The 20,879-nt window shown below is 49.3% G+C and overlaps 1 protein-coding gene across 2 annotated transcripts in view; it reads left to right on the top strand.

Annotated features, from left to right (window-relative positions):
- Positions 1 to 20,879, top strand: part of Ccm2 (CCM2 scaffold protein) — a 62,731-nt gene that overhangs the window by 38,364 nt on the left and 3,488 nt on the right. For both annotated transcript variants that reach the window (XM_070014615.1, XM_070014616.1), the window contains exons 3-8: positions 13,265 to 13,348; positions 13,683 to 13,866; positions 14,519 to 14,655; positions 15,716 to 15,851; positions 19,848 to 19,905; positions 20,474 to 20,612. In XM_070014615.1, coding sequence (XP_069870716.1) covers positions 13,265 to 13,348; positions 13,683 to 13,866; positions 14,519 to 14,655; positions 15,716 to 15,851; positions 19,848 to 19,905; positions 20,474 to 20,612 — 738 coding nt within the window. The remainder of the gene's footprint in view (positions 1 to 13,264; positions 13,349 to 13,682; positions 13,867 to 14,518; positions 14,656 to 15,715; positions 15,852 to 19,847; positions 19,906 to 20,473; positions 20,613 to 20,879) is intronic.

Below are 20,879 nucleotides of genomic sequence, written 5' to 3'. Positions count from 1 at the left end.
TTGTAGCATTATCACACCCACAAAAAAGATAGGAGTACAACTGAGTATAGGACTCTCCTGTCAGACCATGCTCACCTAGCCCACAGTGAGCGGGTCTGTCCTAAGACTGTGAGGGGAAGAAATGTTGTCCAATTGTCTTTAGCCAGTGTGCCTCTAAGTTGGTGAGTGGAGCCTTTCCTCTTACAGAAGCAGTGTACTCAATGACTTTTTTTTTCTTCTGTAGCAGTATAAAATGTAAGATGGCAGAGGGGCAGAGGGATGGGGTTGGAGGTATGGCTCACGCAGAACACCAGCCAATAAGCAAAAGTGACAGGTACCAAGTTTTGAGTCCTAGTCTTGGACTTAAAAAAAAAAATGACAGGGAGGGGGAGGGGATGGTAGGGGAAAAACAAAGGAGAAGGCAACACTGCTTGATAAGAAATGTACTCATTACCTTGCTCATGTAACTGTAACCCCTCTGTATAGTATTTTCACAATAAAAAATGACAGAGAGTCTGCAAAAGTGTTCTCCTGTTTAGAAGGGGTTCTAATCGATATTGTAAGGATATAGAAAGATGACTGGGAAGGGGTGACAGAGACAGTGGCAGAGTAGAGTAGCAGACTGGGGTGATAGACACTGAGGTGGAGCAGAGCTCTGGCTCCGCATATCTAGGCTTTGGCTGTCAGTCTAACAGACAGTTGTCATCTTTGGCTCAGTAGAAGGGGGATTTGGAATTATTGCCCAAGCCTGCAAGTCCCAAGCCCCTGGGGGTACTGGAATTTAGGTAGCAGGGGCATGATTTGGTGTGTGTGTGTGTGTGTGTGTGTGTGCGTGTGTGCGTGTGCATGTGTGTGTGTGTGTGTGTGTGTGTGTGTGTGTGTGTGTGTGTGTGTGTGTGTGTGTGCTAGGATTGCAGGCATGAGCCACGGTGCCTGGCTCTGTGTGGTTCTTGAGGGATGAAGTGACCACAGTCTCTACTTGTGCAAGCTCCACATAATCAGAGTCATCCTCATAGGCAGCTTCAGTTTCCAAGGAACCGTAGGAGCCTGGGATAGGCCCAGCAGCAGGACTCTGTGAGGGTACTAGGAATCCACACTGCTCACCCTCACGCCTCAGCATCAGTTCCTACAGCTCCAGTTTCATCTCTTTTTCCTGGGCCATCCAGATGATATATTCCTCCTCCATCTGGCACTCTTTCAGCACTGTCATCTGGTTTTTGCAGAGGGCAGCATAGTCTTCAATGGTGTTCACCTCTCCAGAGAGCTGCAGGCAGCAGAATTCTAAGTCTTCACCTGCTCCTTGAAAAACATCTGCATGGTGGCCTTGTAGAAGTGGCTTTGCAGCTTCTCCGTGGGCTCCTGTATGGCCTGTATCTACCGAGACATATAATCCCCCCGTTCCTGGAGACCTGAATCTCTTGTTCCTCTTACTCTGGGACAAAGATGCCAGATGTTCTAGGCACCAGCAGTGCACCTGCTCCTTTAGCTGCCAGCCCTGCCATGCCTGTTCTTAGCCCTGGCTTGAGCTGCACTGAAAAATGCTACTGTGGCTCTTGGCTGTCTAGGTTCTCTGAATTGGTCAGATTGTGTTTGGGAGCCTCCTCATCCTTTCCTTTATTGTCTATCCATCTCCTTCCCCAGGGAGAGCCAGGAGGTTTAGCTGGACCCACAGCTGCTAGTTCTGCTCTCTGGTGACTTGTAGGTGCTCCTGGATCTCCTACAATTCTTTGCAGCCAGACTATATTATATTGTCTGCCTCATGCTACAGCTGGTCCAGGAGCTGGGTCTGCATCTGAAGCTGCTGGTGCAGGGCCTCTTTCCTCTTCAGAGGTCAGCTGCTAATAAGATGGCCATGTGTCATTGATAGGCCACCCTAAGGCACTGGTTTGGCTGGTCCCATAGAGCTGAGTCAGCTTGCCTCTAACTGCACAGTCTCACTCAGCTCTACATCATCCTCTTGTCCCTGCTGCTGACCCATCCTTTTTTTGGGGGGGGGGGTACTGTTTGGTACTATCTGTGAGCTTTTGTGCTCAAGGGTAATACTCTACCACTTTGTGCCACAGCTTCATTTCTGGCTTTTTGGTAGAGTCTGGACTTTTCTGCCATGGCTGGCTTTGAACCTCAGTTCTCAGATTTCAGCCTCAGTAGCTAGGATGACAAGGCTTGAACTACCAGCACCTGTCAACCAGCTCTGTCTTGATGAACCAGCTCTATTCTGCAACTTGGTTGGCTGTTCCTTGTCATTGTTCTGTACCAGTGCACATCTAATGGTGGTGAAGTTGTCTTCCATGGCCTCTAGAATGTTGCCATCTTCTACAGCTGGTTCTAGATCTCAGTGGCCTACTGCAGTACCAGCAGCCATTCCTTCTGCTCTATGTTCAGGCAACTTAGGTTCTAACTGTCTCCTAGCTAGGCATGCAGCTGTTGGGCTAGGCTCTCCAGCTCCTGCTTGCTGGTTTGCTGCCTGCCGTTGCTTTTCTGTCTCAGGTGGCCCTGCTTGGCAGGGGTGGGGGCGTAGTGGTGGGTTGGGGTGGCAGCTCCTCAGCTCAATAACCGACTCACACTGTGCTCTCAGTTGTGAATCTCAGCCAACATTTGCTCCATCTTTTGCTTGTATGTGGCACTCAAGATATGGATCTCTTTCCACTTGTAGTTCTTTCAACAACTCCTTCAATTTCCCCACAATTTTTTTGGGGGGTCCAGTCCTGGGGCTTGTACTCTGGGCCTGGGCGCTGTCTCTCAGCTCTTCAGCTCAAGGCTAGCACTCTACCACTTGAGCCACAGCGCCACTTCCGGCTTTTTTCTTTTTGCTTATGTGGTACTGAGGAATCGAACCCAGGGCCTCAGGCATGCAAGGCAAGCACTCTACCACTGAGCCACCTTCCCAGCCCTCCTTCAATTTCTCTACTTGTATTTTCATCTATGCCTGCTTTTCACTGGCTTGCTGTGATTGCCATTGCTGTACAGCGGTTCAGAGATTCTAGAGAATTGTAACAGGAACACTTGTGCCTCGTTCTGCTTCTCCTTCATCCCAAGCTACATGTCCTTCTCCATAAGAGAGCCAGTCTCTCCTCCAGTTCTGAGTTCTCCTTCAGTTCCTCATTGCCTTTTTTGTGTTTGGCCAGCTTTGTATTTGTCCACCTGTTTCAGCTGTGTGTAGATGGAAGGGTCACATCTACCTCTGCCACATGCTGTCTGTTTTCTCTGTGCTTTCCAGCTGTGTGTGGGCTAGGACGTGTCTTAATTTCTCAGACACCAGGATCTCAATTGTCCCCCTTCTCATTGCCAACTTCTGCTACCATTCCCTTTTGTGTTCCAGTTGATCCATAGTGTTTTGTTCAGTTTTGTCAGTTCCTCCATTTTGCTGCTCATTTAGCTAGAGTCTGGAGCTATTCTCCAGAGCCATCATGTTAGCAGATGGGATGCCTTCCCTGCATGTAGGATGGAGACCTAGACATAAGAGTTGTAGCAGGCTGTTGGTCTCAGCCATAGTTTGGACATGCTAGTGATAGGGGGTGGGGGTAGGGTGGAGGTATACTTGCAGGTACAGCAGGAGCAGCAGATGAATTTAGAATCACCAGCAATGGTTGTCTCAAGGTTACCATCTTTTTTAATTCTTACCTTCTATGCTCCTATAGTGACATCAGGACTTATCCTCTGCTGATATTCTTAGAATTTTTTCTTGGCTGCAATCAATATTTTAGGTCTGGTTTCTTTGGACATCCCCAGGCTGGGACCATGGGAAGTAGGGTGGTCACATTACCACAATCCCAGAAATCATCACTGATTACCTGCAACACCTACTTAATGGTGTGTGTCAGGAGAGAGTTCCTGGGTGATACAGGGTACCACAAAATATAAACGTGGCATAAAACCTCATTGGCCAGAGGGAGAGATGAAAGGGAAAGAGGCGTGGCCATATCCCCTGGAGCCAGAAAGCATCCAGGCTGTGTGCAGTCTCTGAGGCAACTTGGGAGGCCTGTGTGCGGGCGGGGCCTGTCTCTCCCTAGGTGCGCCCGCAGTTCTATGATAACGGCTCTTAGACGCCATCACAGAATTGTAATTGTCTGGCGGACCCAATGGGCTGTTGTTGTCAGGCTCTAGACCCTCCTGAGGGCAGCAGGGGTCAGTGCATCGCTTTAGAGAACCTTTCCTGACTCTGCATCAGTCAGTGCCATACTTTAACATTTTAGAGACCACCTCCAATGTATATCCTATCTAGTCCTCCAGACAGCCCCCTTTCCACAGGACTCTAATTCTGGTAGCCCATTGGACATCTTCTCAACTGGATTTGGTTCCAGCCTCTGGCCTCCTACTTCACAGCTGCTGTGCCTTCTGCATCCCCAGGATAGCCGCTTCCTGTCATAGCTGCTCTTGGTCCAATCAGCTTTTCTCCAGAACAGAACTAAAGTTGCCAAGGAACCTTTCTGAGGTTTTGTAGATAGATAATGAGACAGGGAAATTACATTATTTGTAACAAATATCCAAACGGCCATACTCAGTAGAATCAGAAAGTAAACTGAAAAGGCAGATCTGTACCTTTTCTTTTTTTTTTTTTTTTTTTTTTTTGGGTCCGGTTGTGGGGCTTGAACTCTGGGCCTGGGCACTGTCCCTCAGCTCTTCAGCTCAAGGCTAGCACTCTACCACTTGCGCCACAGCGCCACTTCCGGCTTTTTTCTTATGTGGTGCTGAGGAATCGAACCCAGGGCCTTGAGCATGCAAGGCAAGTGCTCTACCACTGAGCCAGATCTGCACCTTTTCAAGAAACGTTTTAAAATTAGTTTTAATGAATAAATAATAATTACATTTCTTTGAGGGTACTGTTGTGCTTTTTTTTTTTTTCCTTTGGCTGGTCATGGGACTTGAACTCTGGGCCTGGGCACTGTCCCTCAGCTCTTTAGCTCAAGGCTAGAGCTCTACCAGTTGAGCAACAGCACCACTTCTGGTTTTCTGGTGGTTTATTGAAGATAAAGAATCTCACAGGGCTGGGAAGGTGGCTCAGTGGTAGAGCGCTTGCCTTGCATGCATGAGGCCCTGGGTTCCATTCCTCAGCACCATATAAGCAGGGGAAAAAAAATCTGGAAGTGGCGCTGTGGCTCAAGTGGTAGAGCACTCGCCTTGAGCTGAAGAGCTGAGGGACAGTGCCTAGGCCCAGAGTTTAGGCCCCATGACTGGACACCCCCCCCAAAAAAAAAAAAAAAAAAAAAAAAAGAATCTCATGGACTTTTCCTGCCCAGGCTGGTTTTGAACCATGATCCTCAGATCTCAGCCTCCTGAATAGCTAGGATTACAGGCGTGAACCACTGGTGCCCAGCTTGTTAAACTTTTTGTTGTTGTTGGTCATAGGGCTTGAACTCGGCCTGGGTGCTGTCCCTCAGCAATTCAGCTCAAGGCTAGCCCTCTACCACTTGAGCCACAGCACCACTTCCGGATTTTTCTGCTTATGTGGTGCTGAGGAATCGAATCCAGGGCCTCATGCATACAAAGCAAGCACTGTACCACTGAGCCACCTTCCCAGCCCTTGTTATGCTTTTTTGATACAGTGTTTAGTGACCAAAGCTGGGCAGTTTGTAGATTGGTACGTCAAACTGATCATTTCTTTTTCTTTTTCTTTTCTTTTCTTTTTTTTTTTTTTTTTTTTTTTTTTTTGTGGATCGTGGGCCTGAACTCTGGGCCTGGGCGCTGTCCCTCAGCTCTTCAGCTCAAGGCTAGCGCTCTACCACTTGAGCCACAGCACCACTTCCAGCTTTTTCCGCTTATGTAGTGCTGAGGAGTCGAACCTAGGGCCTCATGCATACAAGGCAAGCTCTACCACTGAGCCACCTTCCCAGCCCAAACTGATTATTTCTTAGTGTTGGTAGCTTTGTGCATCCTTTCTTATAGTGGTTTTGAAATATACAGTAAATGACTTAAGCTGGGCACCTGTGGCTCATGCCTGTAATCCTAACTACTCAGGAAGCTGATATCTGAGGATTTCAGCTGGGACAAGAAAGTCTGTGAGACTCTTACCTCCAATTAATCACCAAAAGGCCAGAGGTGGAGCTGTGGCTCAAATGGTAGAACAATGGCTTTGAGCAAAAAAAAAAAATCTCAGTTTCCAGGCCCTGAGTTCAAGTCCCAGAAGCAGCACCAAAAAGACTGTTAATGGTAGTTACTGTGCTGTAGAACAACAGATCTGGAAACAGTCAAGGAGTGATGTTTTCATTGCACAAACTCAGCCCTCGTGTGTGTGTGTGTGTGTGTGTGTGTGTGTGTGTGTGTGTGTGTGTGTGTGTGTGTGTGTGTGCGCGAGCGCGCGTGCGTGTGTGTATATACACGTGTGTACATGTGTACACTGATACTGGAACTTCAACTCTGGGCCAAATCTCTATGCTATCATTTAGCTTTTCTCAAGGCTGGTGATACTCCACCTGAGCCACAGCTGCACTTCTAGTATTTTGTTGGTTAAGTGGAGATGAGAGTCTCACAGACCTTCCTTCCTGGGCTGGCTTTGAACTTGGATCTTCAGATCACAGCCTCCTAAGTAGCTAGGATTACAGGAGTGAGCCACTGGCACTTGCATATTCCATTTTGCTCTTGTTAAATATGTTCTGCAAGCTGGGTGCTGGTGGCTCACACCTGTAATACTAGCTACTAAGGAGTCTGTGATCTGAGGATCATGATTTGAAGCCAGCTCAGGCAGAAAAGTCCCCTCGAGCTCTTATCTCCAATTACTCAAAAACCAGAAGTGGAGCTTGTGGCTCAAAGTGGCCGAGCACTAGCCTTAAGGAAAGAGCTCAAGGACCCAGGCCCTGAGTTTAAGCCCCATGACTGACTATCCCTCCAAAGATACACATGTTCAGCAGTGCTGTGTGGACTCGGTCTTGCCATTAGGAACACTAGCATTTATGAGCTACCTCCAACACTGCACCTAAGATGCTCCACTGCCATTTCCAAGTTGCTGTTTGTAAGTGACCCAACAGTCTGGCTTCTTTTCCAGGATTCTGTTGGCTCCCTTGCTCCTGGAGAGCCCAGTTCTGCATATGGACTTCCCACCATTAGCTTCCCCTGCCAGAAGGTCTCGGGCACACACCCATCCCTTCCCAAATATTCCATAATGCCATGGTGGTTGGAACATTTTTCAGATCTCCTGTAGCACCTAAGCCCTGGTGGGTATCCTGTCATTTTTTAGGTCCATACTAGGTCCATACCCTGAGCCTTCGGACAGACAATTCATGGTCCGCCTATAGCCTTCACTCTGGCTGTGCTCCTGGGAGCCATCACTGCAGACTGAAGCACCCTGTGTACCTTCTCAGAGTATTAAGTGTGGTGTACCTTAATGGAGACACACTCATCAGCTTAGTATTCCTCTGTGGAGGAATACAGCAGACAGGTCTTACAGCCAAGAGGGCACACATAGGCCCATCTGATGCGTGTCATTTCCTACCAAGGAGTATTGGGGGACTGTTTTCTCTTTCTTTCTCTCTTTCTTTCTCTCTTTCTTTCTCTCTTTCTTTCTCTCTTTCTCTCTCTCTTTCTCTCTCTCTTTCTCTCTCTCTTTCTTTCTCTCTTTCTTTCTCTCTTTCTTTCTCTCTTTCTTTCTCTCTTTCTTTCTCTCTTTCTTTCTTTCTTGTCGTGGGCCTGGACGCTGGGCCTGGACGCTGTCCCTCAGCTCTTCAGCTCAAGGCTAGCCCTCTACCACTTGAGCCACAGCTCCACTTCCAGCTTTTTCTGCTTATGTGGTGCTGAGGAGTCAAACCCAGGGCCTCATGCATGCAAGGCAAGCACTCTACCACTGAGCCACCTTCCAGCTCCTGTGGGACTGTTTTCTAACAAGGGAGGATTGGCTCCGATCATTGGCTGAATGGTGTCTATATTCAGACTCTGTTCAGAAGAGTCTACATACTGAGGCTTTCCAGTATGGACCCAGCTCTCCCTATTTTAGATCTCAATGCAGCCTGCTCCTCATAAGGTAAGCCGTGGAAGCCTGTCAAGACTAAGCTGTGGAGAGGTGGATAGGGGGCCAGCATAAATATGTACTTATCAGCTGGGTGCTGGTGACTCATGCCTGTAATCCTAGTCACTCAGGAGGCTGAGATTGCAGTTTGAAGCCAGTCCAAGCAGAAAAATCCCTTTGAGACTCTTATCTTCAATAACCCACTCAAAAACTGGAAGTAGTGCTGTGGCTCAAATGGTAGAGCACTAGCCTTGAGCACAAAGAGGGTCAGGGACAGTGCCCAGGCCAAGTTCAAGCCCTACAACTAGCAAAAAAAAAAAAAAAAAAAAAGGGCTGGGAAGGTAGCTCATTGGTAGAGTGCTTGCCTTGCATGCATGAGGCCCTGGATTTGATTCCTCAGCACCACATAAGCAGAAAAAAGCCGGAAGTAGCACTGTGGCTCAAGTGGTAGAGTGCTAGCCTTGAGCTGAAGAGCTGAGGGACAGCGCCCAGGCCCAGAGTTCAGGCTCCAAGACCGAGGGGAAAAAAAAAGTACTTTTGTTCCCTCACCTCATCCTCCAAACAGGAGTGCCTGAGGGGAGATCACCAGTGTGGAGTGTGTGAACAGGATAGTACTGAGTGGGGAGGGTTCCTGGGAGCCCAGCCAGAGGACTCTTCTGTCTCATTGTTACCTCTGCTGACTGATCTGCTGACTGGTGGGTCCAGTGTCTCCTTGCTCTCTTTCATCATGGCTGTGTCTCTTGTAGCTGGGACCTCAAGTGGCTTTCATGTGGCTGTCTTATTTGTGTGGGCTGGGTAGGTGTGACCCCAAGAGGCACTGGATATAGGTGAGTATTGCTCAGGGAATCCCAGAGGCCAAGCAGATTTGTCTGGGCAGATGGGGAGGTCATCCAGAGGACTATTCAGGGGAGGGGGGGGGGGGAGAGGAGAACTTGCTTGTATTTAGTCTATTTTTTTTTCTTTCTTGTGTGGTAGTGGGGCTTGAATTTAAGGCCCGCGTGCTATTTGAGATTTTTTTACTCAAGGCTAGTACTCTGCCACTTTGAGCCATAACTCCACTCTTGGTTTTCTGGTGGTTAATTGGAGATAACAGTCTCACATACCTTCCTGCCTAAGCTGGCTTTTTTTTTTCCTCCCCCAGTTGTGGGGCTTGAACTCTGGGCCTGGGTGCTGTCCCTCAGCTCTTCAGCTCAAGGCAAGCACCCTACCAGTTGAGCCACAGTGCCACTTCTGGTTTTCTGGGGGTTTATTGGAGATGAGTCTCACAGACTTTCCTGCCCGGGCTGGCTTTGAACCGCGATCCTCAGATCTCAGTCTCCTGAGTAGCTAGGATTACAGACGTGAGCCACCTGCACCTTGCTGGTAACTGTCTAGGAGTTTGTGAAATCACAACCAGCACAAAAATAATAGCAACTAGCAAATGACTGAAAACAAATATTACCTGATCAGTTAATTAGCCAGCCACCTACACATGATGTCCAGTGTTTCAAGAATCTAGGCCCTGGGGCCGCCCTCTATCACTCCAGAGCCCTTCAACATTGATTTCAGCATGGGAGTGACTGGTTGTCCTCCAGTGGTCGGCTCAAGTGAGTTCATTGTGAGTGGCCAGCTTTCCCTTCCAGTGAAGAATTGGTGCTGGTTGTGGTGGTAAACACCCAAGGCTCTCTCTGCTCAAGTCACTTCTTTGAATTAAGCATTGTCTCCAGAAGGCCACTGTGAAATGCATGTTACTGGGACTCAGGGTGGTAGTGATTCCTCAGACCCTTGACTAAGGCGACAGCTGGACGGGAGCCCTGATCAGTGATTGCAAAATCAAAAATTTAATTCCCACATATATGTTGCACAACTCAGTTGATATGGAGAAGTTCTAGTCAATCCTGTATCATTGTCAGTTGGATTAAAAATCATGTAATCTGATGTTTTGTGAAAATCTACCTCCCAAAAAGCAATGGCTGCACTGGAGGCATGATTCAAGTGGTAGAATACCAGCTGTGAACGAGAAAGCCAAGAGGAAGTGTGAGTTCCTAAGTTTAAGCCCTAGTACCAACACACATACACACAAAGTAAACGATGCCCTAAAAGCAAAGTAAAAGGGCACATAATGTGCTTAATTGAAGCGACAAAGTGAATGTTTTAGATTTGTTGAAATATTGCATTTTTTGGCATAAGCTGGATGATGTTATGGAAAAAAATGAGTCCAACACCTGCAGTATTACAGACAAAAGTTTTAGTGAGCAGTGTTAGTGTGTATAGCAGTGATTTTATGACAGCAGTGTAGTCTGCTCCCTGGGGTTTTAAGCTATGGGTGCTCAGACCTACTGTTCGGTGAGATGGGTAAATTGGAGTAATTTTAGAGTTAGGTATCCTGAGCATTTGTGGGTTTTCCTCAACAGCAGCTTTGGGGCCATCTATTTATAATATTCATGACGGTGTTTTATCAGTTTCTTTTCTTCTTGCTAGAAACACAAAATTTTTCTCTAGTTTTCACCCTGAGAACCCCCATGACTGCGCCCCCAGAAGTCTTTTTGTTGTTGTTGGTTGTAGGGCTTGAACTCTGGGCAGGGGGCGCTGTCCCTCAGCAATTTTTTTTTTTTTTTTTGGTCTGGTCGTGGGGCCTGAACTCTGGGCCTGGGCGCTGTCCCTCAGCTCTTCAGCTCAAGGCTAGCGCTCTACCACTTGAGCCACAGCGCCACTCCCGGCTTTTTTCTTTTTGCTTATGGGGTGCTGAGGAATCGAACCCAGGGCCTCATGCATGCAAGGCAGGCGTTCTACCACTGAGCCATCTTCCCAGCCCCTCCCTCAGCTCTTCAGCTCAGGGAGAGCGCTACTGCTTGAGCTACAGCACCACTTCCGGTTTTCTAGTGGTTTATTGGAGATAAGAGTCTCATGGACTTTTCCTGTCTGGGCTGGCTTTGAACTGTGATCCTCAGATCTCAGCCTCCTGAGTAGCTAGGATTACAGGCGTGAGCCACCAGCGCCCAGCACCCCCAGAAGTCTTTATCTCAAGCAGGTCCATGCTCTGCCCTGGCACTTGTCCTCCCTCCAAGATTGCTATCCCTGGGGAGGTGTGATTCTTCACATGTACCTGTCTTGGGGAGCAGACTTGAACTATATGGATCTGATTTTCAGCTTGCCAGCTTTTCTTGTTGTAAGGTTGAGAGAAACAACTTCACATGTTAAGAGCAGAAGATGGCATTTACATTTTTATTCCTTTATTCTTTGTGACGCTGAAGTTTGAACTCAGGGCCTTGTAAGTCACCCTTTTTGTTTGGATTATTTTTGAGATAGTTTTCTTTTTTGCTTGGACTAGTCCAGACCACAATGCTTCTATTTACACTTTGTTCTACAGCTGCTGTACCACCATAGCCAGCTTTTTGTTTTGAGATGGGGTTTTGTAAACTTTTTTATCCAAGCTGACTTGGAACAGTGATCTCCCTATTTTAGTCTCCTGTATAGCAAGGATGAAAGCTTTGTCCCAACTGTCCTCAAACTTTGATATTCTTGATTTCTACATCCCAAATAGGTAGGTTTCAAGTGTGTGTCACCAGTACCCAACCACCATCATTTTTTTTTTTTTCTGGTCCTGGGGCTTGAACTCAGGGTCTGCATGCTGTCCCTGAGCTTCTGAGCTTCTTTGTGCTCAGAGCTAGTGCTCTGCTCTACCACTTGAGCTACAGTGCTGCTTCTGTTTTTTTCTGAGTGCTTCATTGGAGATAAGAGTCTCACAGACTTTCCTGCCTGGGCTGGCTTCCAACTGTAATCCTCAGATCTCAGCCTTGTGAATAGCTAGGATTACAGGTGTGAGCCACAGGTGCCTGGCACTTTTTTGGGGGGAGAGGGTGGGGTCATGAGGCTTGAACTCAGGCAAGGCCCTAGGCACTGTCTCTGAGCTTTTTTGCTCAAGGATACCTCTCTACCACTTGTGCCACCGTTCTCCTTCTGGCTTTTTGGTGGTTATTTGAAGATAAAAATTGCATGGGCTTTCCTGACTGGGCTGGCTTTGAGCTATGATCCTTAGATCTAAGCCTCTTGAGTAGCTAGGGTTACAGGCATGAGCCACCAGGGCCAGTTTGTATTAAACTGTATTGTTACTGAGGTTGTGTACAGAGGGGTTACCATTTCACAGTTAAGGTGGTACATACATGTATGATTTAAGGAATGACACAAATTTAAATACAAGAAGTCTGTTCTATTGATGAAAGTGAACCAAGCAACCCATGGACAGAGATGGGAGGGGCAGAATAACAGAGGAGAGAACAGATGATACTAAGCAAAAGGAAAGAAACGTACTTATTACCCAGGATATGTAAAGGTAACCTGCTGTGTACATCACCTCTAGAACAACAATTAAAAAAAAAAAAAGTCTGCTCTTATTCCAGCACTTTGGGAGCTGAAGCATTTAGACTATGACTCATGCCTAGGCCCTGTCGAAAGCCCTCTCTATTCCCCCAAATGGAAGTCTTCTAGGAAGATACCAATAATCCCTCAAAAAAAAAAAAAAAAGCAAGCCATTAAGAACATTGTGTTTGTGGGATCTAGTGAACATACCAGACACAGAGCTGCCATACATAGCCTTCTACATCAAAGCCATTTCATCAAGCTTTGCTGAACAATAGGATGCCACAGACTGGTAATCAAGGGAATGCAAACATATTCTTGGTTCTGGAGGCTGAGAAATCCAAGATGAAGGGGCTGTGTCTGGTGAGGGCCTTTCTGTGAGGGTAAGAGAAACCCTGGGTGGTTATGGCACTCAGGAGGTGGATGTAGGAGGATCCTGAGTTTGAGGTTAGCCTGGACCAGAACTACATTGTGAGTTCAAGACCAACAGGGCCTTTTCTCAAACAAAAAGGAGAGTAAGAGAGTGAGGAGTGGGTCAAATTCATCCTTTTATTAGGAACCACTTTGTTGTAAATGATATTAGTTCCTCATGACCTGATCACCTCACCAACATTGTTGGGTTGGGGATTAAGTTTCCAACACAGGAATTTGGGGAGTCCCATTCAAATCAGAGCACTTCATTTCTCTATTTGTGTACACTTAGTTGTGTGATTTATAGTGTATTTTTTTGGAACTGTTTGTGGTGCTCTTGTTTCTAGTTCCGCCAGTTCAGACAGATTCTATTGCAACGGTTTGGGGTGTTCTTTCAGGATTTATAGTGATAACCTTGAATGCAGGGATGTAGGGATTGTGGGAGGGTTATCAGTTCGGGGAGATTCATCTTCTAGAGCTGAGAAGGAGCTCTGCAGAACTCAGGCCTGGAGGATGAGGAACTTGGTATATATTCTGTCATGATAGTGATGGTCTTGGCTCCACATCTCTCCTGCTTCTCATTGCACTCTTCTCTCTCAGTATTTAGGTCAGTTAACGTCCATACCAGGATACCTGAATCCCTCCAGTAGGACTGAAATCCTGCATTTCATAGATAATGCAAAGGTAACTGTCCTGCCCCTTGGCTTGCCTCTGCCCTCCACCTCCTCATGGCTAGGATGGTCACTTCCACCACATTAAGGGTCCTCTGGGCTCTTGGCCATAGGGCCATTTCTGTCTACCATTGTGCTTAGACTTACTCTGTGTGGTTTTGGCCCAGTCCCCAGCTTTTCCAGACCATGCTTGTTAAGCTGGGTTGAGCACATTGGTGTCACTGGAGTAGTACCGCTGTGCTGTGGTGGGCAGCACTCTTTTCACTCAGAGCCGGCCACGCAGTACTGCTGTGGAAGAGCCCGAGGTAGTGGGTCCACCATGTCTGATGCCCTGTGGTTCTTTCTAGCGAGCCCGCAAACTGCCTGGACATCTGACACAGGAGCATGATGCTGTGCTCAGCCTGTCTGCCTACAATGTCAAGCTGGCCTGGAGGGATGGGGAGGACATCATCCTCAGGGTGCCTATCCATGACATCGCCGCTGTCTCCTACGTCCGAGATGATGCAACACACCTGGTGGTCCTGAAGACAGGTGTGGACTGGGGCCTTGGGCTAAGGTGTAGACAGGCATGGAGTGGGGCCTGGGCTAAGGCATAGACAGGTGTGGGCCGAGGCTGTGTGTTAAAGTGTAGAGGGTATGGAGTGGGACTATGGACTGAGGTGTAGACAGGTGTGGAGTAGGACCGTGGGCTAAGGTATGTCCAGGACATTCATGACACTCAGAGACAGCTTCTAGAACTCTATGCTGGTGCTGCTACCTGTTTGCCCTGAGAATTTGCCCTGCCCTCCCCCAGTGCAGCAAAGAAGTATTTGTGGTCAGCCGTGGGACCCTGGTCTCCTGACACCTTGGCACCTGAGAGATGCATTGCTTGGGACCAAGTCTCTAGTCCCCTCCTCCTGGAAAGCCTCCACTCCCCAGGCAGCCATATGCTGCTACTCTCGCTAACGCATAGTAGAGCTCCAGATAGAATGCTGGCCTTGAAGTCTGGTTAGGACCCCCAACTCCAGCTCACCTGTTAAGCTCTGCAGTCTTCCGAGAGCTGGCGCTGCAGAGGTGAACCGCCCCCAGGAGCTGTCAGTTCATGCGTGGGTAGGAGGGGCCTTGGTGGATTCCTGAGCCCAAGGCTTAGAGGCTGGTGCCTCATTGTCATGCTGTGCTGACCTGATGTGCTGTCTCTTCTCAGCCCAGGACCCTGGCATCTCCCCCAGCCAGAGTCTGTGTGCAGAAAGCTCCCGTGGCCTCAGTGCAGGTTCCCTGTCGGAGTGTGCAGTGGGACCAGTGGAGGCATGCTGCCTGGTCATCCTGGCCATGGAGAGCAAGGTGAGACCTCCTGCTAGCCCATCCATAGCCCCAATCTCTCTGTCCATGGTCGACTACCTTCAGCTCTGCCCACAGCCCACTACTACCTCTAACCAGGCTCTGCGTGTGGCCACAGCTAGCCCTTCCTCCTCATCTGCCTTGCGCTGACCCAAGCACTTTCCCCTACTCTGGCCCATCCCTGACCAGGCCCTACCCCTAGATCTGCTCAGACCCTGCCCATATTCTAACCTGGGTCCCATCTATAACCACACCCACTGCTTATCCTGGCCTTGACCACGGACAGCCCCTCCTCTGCCTGACCCTTGCCCTCCAGCCCTCTCCCTCCGACCCTGAGATGGCCAGCTGAGCCTTTGTTTATTGTTTTCCTCAGGTCACCTCCCTCCCCCACACTGACAGATAGGTCTGGGCGTGGTGACCTGCCCAGTAGTATGAGCTGGGCTTGCAGATCCTCCATGTCCAGAGGCAGGATGGTATAAAGGGGACATGTGGGTTAGGATGGGCCTATAGATTCAGATACGAGCTCCTCTTAGCCACCCAGTGGCTACTGGGCCTTGGGAAACCATCTCATACCTTTTAATTTTTTGTATGTGTGAGGTAGCTAGTGGTGACTGTCCGCTCTGAGTATCCTCTCGTTTGTGTTTCTCAGCCTTGGTGCTGTACCAAGCAGTTCTTTGTACACTATATCCTCCCTAGGCCAAAGCCATGCCCAGCTGCTCCCCCATGTCCCACCGCATGGTGTCCCTTATACATAACTGCATTCACAGGTGGTGGTGGCCTCCTCCCTTTGCTGAGGCCTGGGGAGGATGCTGATGGGCCACTTAAGTGGTAGAGGAGGCAGAGCTGGCTGCTGACCCCTGGGTCTTCCATGGGAACCCAGGTCTCTAGCTTCTATCTGTCCCAGAGAGAGTCCTGGAGTGGCTCACTGATAATTCTTTTTCTGACAGCCATGTGGACACCTTTGACTCAGTGTCTGCTCCCCATTAGTATTTATGTCTGGAAGCCTGGTATGTATGTGGCCCTGGTCATAAACACAGCAGCTGCTACTCTCTGCCCACTGCAGGTTGCCGCGGAAGAGCTGTGCTCCCTGCTCAGCCAGGTCTTCCAGATAGTTTACACGGAGTCCACCATCGACTTTCTGGACCGAGCCATATTTGATGGCGCCTCCACACCCACCCATCACCTGTCCCTGCACAGCGGTATGTTAAGTGAAAGCAGCAGTAGAGTTCAGGCACTGTGAATGCATTTTCTCCTGCCAGGGGCATGCTGGGAAACCAGGAAGGCTGAGCAGGTTTCTCAGGAAACCTCCTTCCAGCACACCCAGGCTGGTTGCTGTCATTGGAAGGCTTCTCCCAGAACCCCTTGGGCTGCTTCTGAGCTTGAGGCTGAGGAGTGTGGGGGAAGAACCAGAGGTTCCTCAGAGGCCCCACCGCTGGAGCACCTCCGCACATTCCATCGCAGCTCGCTGCCAAGTGCACTCAGGCATCTATTAGTCCATGAAACACTTCCTTTAATTAATTAACTAATAAACATTTGTTTATTTTTGCCAGTCCTGGGGCTTGAACTCAGGGCCTGGGCACTGTCCCTGACCTTCTTTTGCTCAAGGCTAGCACTCTACCACTTGAGCCACAGCGCTACTTCTGACTTTTTCTCTTTATCTGGTACTGAGGAATTGAACCCAGGGCTTCGTGCATGCTAGGCAAGCACTCTTCTACTAAGCCACATTCCCAGCCCAACACTTCCTGTATTTGCTGGACTTAGGTCTCCTCAATACCACCAGCACCTGGTTTTATATACTCTATTGCTCATTAAGGATTGGTAGCTTACACAAATGAGAGGCATGCAAAGATATTGGAAACAGTGTAGCTTGTTGCCTGAGGTTTCTTTTCCTGAAGAGCTCCTGTCTTTGCTCCTTCTTCGGTAAGCACAGGTAGAAAGGGCACTCTGTGTTCACAAAACTCAAGGAGTCCTTTGAGTAAGTGAGTCCCAGTCCCAGGTTGAGGCTCTGCTACCTGTCTCCATCCCTCCCGCCCCCGCCCTCTCCCCCCCCCACTGTTGCCACTGATGCTAAAGCCCCTCTGGCCCCAAGCTGGCCTCACCTTACAGTGATGCTCCATACCCAGCTTCCTGGAGCCCTTTATTACCAATGACAGAGCAGCCCCCTTCATTCCTGGTTTGCAGGTGGAGGCCTGGAGGCCTGGAGATTGACCAGGGTAACAGTGCGTGAGAAGCAGGTCCACGTTTGGTTTGGCCATTGGCCATTAAAATTCCAGTTGAGTTTTTTGTTGTTGTTTTTTCTTTTGGTTGGTCGTGGGTCTTGAACTCTGGGCTTGGGCACTGTCCCTGTGCTCTTCAGCTCAAGGCAAGTGCTCTACTGCTTGAGCCACAGCGCCATTTCCGGTTTTCTAGTGGTTTCTTGGAGATAAGAGTCCCACGGACTTTCCTGCCTGGTCTGGCTTTGAACCGTGATCTTCGGATCTCAGCCTCCAAAGTAGCTAGGATTACAGGCATGAGCCACCAGCGCCTAGATGTATTTTTTTAACTGAAAAAGTATACAGATTCTATGTCCTGCTGTGCATGTTCTTTTTTTTTTTTTTTTTGGTCCGGTTGTGGGGCCTGAACTCTGGGCCTGAGCACTGTCCCTCAGCTCTTCAGCTCAAGGCCAGTGCTCTACCACTTGAGCCACAGCGCCACTTCCGGCTTTTTTCTTTTTGCTTATGTGGTGCTGAGGAATCGAACCCAGGGCCTCAGGCATGCAAGGCAAGCGCTCTACCACTGAGCCAACTTCCCAGCCCCTGTGCATGTTCTTGTAAGGGAATTGTACTTGTAAATCCACTGTTGGGTGCCAAGTGGGTCTCCTTGCCTGCTGTCCTGTCCTGAGGCCTTTTAAGGGCTGCACGGGCACCCCATGGGCACACAGACCCCCCCCCCCCACACACACACACAGAGCAAATGACTCTCCTGCCTGCTGGCTTTATTCTTCTGAGGGACACATGGGCAGAGGGAGCAGCTCAACAGCGTACATGTGCTCCTAGCACTGTGAGTGGCCAAAGTGGCTTTGTGTCCATAGGGTGCGTTCTTCCAGAAGTCTCCTTGCCCTTTCCACCTTGTAGAAGTTTCCAAATGCCTTCCCCATCTTCTCTTTTGTCACATGACCTCTGCTGTTTTCTGTAGTCACATCTCACTCTGCCTCAGCATCCCCCTGCCACATTTAAAACCTGTGCTAGAGACTTTTTAATCACCGAGAAATACCTGAAATAGTGAAAAAGGAAGGAGGTGGGTGCTGGTGGCTCACATCTGTAATGCTAGCTACTCAAAGGCTGAACTCAGAGGATCAGGGTTTGAAGCCAGCCTGCACAGAAAAGTGCAAGATTTAGTCTCCCAATTAGCCACCAAAAAGCTGGGCTGAAAGCATGGTACAGGTGGTAAAACACCAGCCATGAGTAAGCAAGCCAATTAAGAACACAAGGCCATGAGTCTAGGCCCTAGTACAAACAGGCTAAAAACTTTTTTTTTTTTTTTTTTTGTGTCAATCGTGGGGCTTGAACTCTGGGCCTGGGCGCTGTCCCTGAGCTCTTCAGCTAAAGGCCAGCACTCTACCACTTGAGCCACAGCACCACTTCTGGCTTTCTCTGCTTATGTGGTACTGAGGAATCGCCCAGGGCCTCATGCATGTGAGGCAAGCACTCTACCACTGAGCCACCTTCCCAGCCCCCTAAAAACTTTTGAGGAGGTTTGTTTCCATGGTCACTGGCTCCATTGTTTCTGGACCATGGGTAAAGCAGAACATCATGGAGGGGCAGCATGAGAGACAAAATTGCTTTACCTCACTGCAGCCAGGATTCAGAGAGACAAGACAGAGGACCCTGGCTGCGTGCTAGTGGCTCACACCTGTAATCCTTGCTACTCAGGAGGCTGAGATAAGAGGATTGCAGTTTAAAGGTCCATGAAATTCTTATCTCCAATTAATCACCAGAAAACTGGAAGTAGAGCTGTGGCTGAAAGTGGTAGAGTGCTAGTCTTGAGCACAGAAGCTCAGAAACAGTGCCTAAGCCCTGAGTTGAGTTCAAGTCCCACTACCAACAACAACAAAAAAGAGGATTCTGGACAGGAGCAGCCCATGGGTAGCCCCAGTGGCCTAAATTCCTATGCTAACACCCTCCCAAAGTAGCACCACCAGCTGTGGCCCACGCCTGCAGTCTGAGCCTTTTTGTGGAATATTTGGTTTCCAAACCATAAGCCCTTTGCTATGTAAGGCAACAAGGCACAGTTCCTGGGATTCAAACATGGGCACTGCTGGGGCCAGTTGATGCCCAGCATCCTTCCCTTCCCTGGTTTCTATTGCTGGAAGTGTCACTTTCTCTTTCCTTGTCTTCCTTCTGCTCCTGTAAAATCTTACCTTCTGCTGGGGCCCCCACATTCACAGTTCTCACTTGCTGTCTGTCCTTAGGTCGCAATGTCACTTTCCTTGGCTTTGGAGCAGCAAATGGCAGACTACCACACAGTACCACACAGTCATTTGTTAGACATTACCCAGATAGCTGTTTTGTACCAGAACTTCCATAGGCCTGAGGGTTTTGGAGCCTCCTTTGGATGCCTCAGAACTGTCCAGGCTGGGTCAGACTATCTAGCTCTGGTTTTTGCTGTACAACTTAGGGTAAGTGACATGACTTCTCTGATTTAGTTTAACATATCGTTGACACCCCCAAAGGAGCTGTTACCTGAGCCATGTGTGTCATCTATGGACCCCATCTCAGCTTGCAGCAGGATGTATACTGGATGGGATCCCCAGGAGGATCCTCAAGTCTGGGAGGCCTGCTATGGGCATATAGTATATGCCATGCTACAGGAATTTGGGGTCCTGTTCTGTAGATGCAGCATCTTTTGTTGTTGTTGTTGTTATTGTTGGTCATGGGACCTGAACTCTGGGCCTGGGTGCTGTCCCTCAGCTCTTCAACTCAGGCTCATGCTCCACCACTTGAGCTACAGTGTCACTTCTGGTTTTCTGAGTGGTTTCTTGGAGATAAGAGTCTCACAGACTTTCTTGCTGGCTTTGAACTGGGATCCTCAAATCTCAGTCCCTCAAGTGGCTAGGATTACAGGTGTGAGCCACTGTGCCTGGCCTCAAGCAGCCTCCTGAGGGCTGGAACACCTGCCCATATCCAAAGTCACCTGTGTCTTTCTTGTCCTTACAGATGACTCTTCCACGAAAGTGGACATGAAGGAGGCCTACGATGCAGAGGCTAGCACTTTGTGAGTGTACCAGGCCCTGGTGGGCAGGCGTGTGCATTGCCCTGAGTTGTCAGCCCCCTGGCCCACCTCAGCCCCGAGTTGCCCAGAGCCCCACGCTGACACTGCACCCATGCTGTGCCTACTTCTACAGCCCTTGCCACCCTCTGGCCTCTCCTGTCTCTGCCCACTACTCACGGCACCATGGATAGTAGTAGTCTTTTGTACCTTTCCATCCCTTCCTGCTGCTGTGTGCACCTGTGTGGCCGTTCTGCCACACACGCTCCTGTTCAGCTGCCCACCTCTGCCCATGCAGGCTGTCCCCTGGGCCTCCTTCTGAGCTGTTCGCCCCTCTCCAGTGTTGCCCAGGCCTTTGTCCTATGAACTTCCCTTCCCTTTGCCAGTCCTGTGAGTGCCTAGGACCAGGCTGGATGGGACTCTGTCCACCACACACACAGCCATGTCCAACCAGCTCTCCTCTGTGATGGTCACAGGAGGTCCCTGGCACCCCACAGCTCTCACCAGACACCTGAAGTGGGTGTGCAATGCAGAGGTAAGGAAGCTGCCTGCCATTCGCTGTGTTCCTTTGCAGTTGCTTCCCTGACCCTGTGGATGGGGGGGGCCTGCCGCCCCTGTCCTTCTGCATGCAGACTTCACCCCATGGCAAGACTGTGAGTGAGAGCGAGTTGAGCACCAGCGCCACGGAGCTGCTGCAGGATTACATGATGACGGTAGTGGGCGGAGCTGCTGGGCTGTGGGCGGGCTGTCTCGTTGCTTTTGTTAATGTTGTGCTTTTCCCTGGGATGTTCTGGGGGTGTGAGTTGGTGAGCCTGAATTGAGAGAGATAGACTCTCAGCCTGGACCACCCTGGGGACAGGCCCTGGGTGGGAAGTGTGCCTCCTGCTGTGCGTGGTCCACATCTGACCTAGTTGTTTTGTTTTTTCCCAACTAAATAACAAATTTTATTTCTAGCAATATATATCACTTCAACCACTTTT

This window comes from Dipodomys merriami, unplaced genomic scaffold (genome assembly GCF_024711535.1).
Source record: "Dipodomys merriami isolate MVZ:Mamm:240054 unplaced genomic scaffold, mDipMer1.0.p SCAF_98, whole genome shotgun sequence".
Classification (NCBI taxonomy): domain Eukaryota; kingdom Metazoa; phylum Chordata; class Mammalia; order Rodentia; family Heteromyidae; genus Dipodomys; species Dipodomys merriami.
This window is presented reverse-complemented; position numbering and strand designations above follow the sequence as displayed.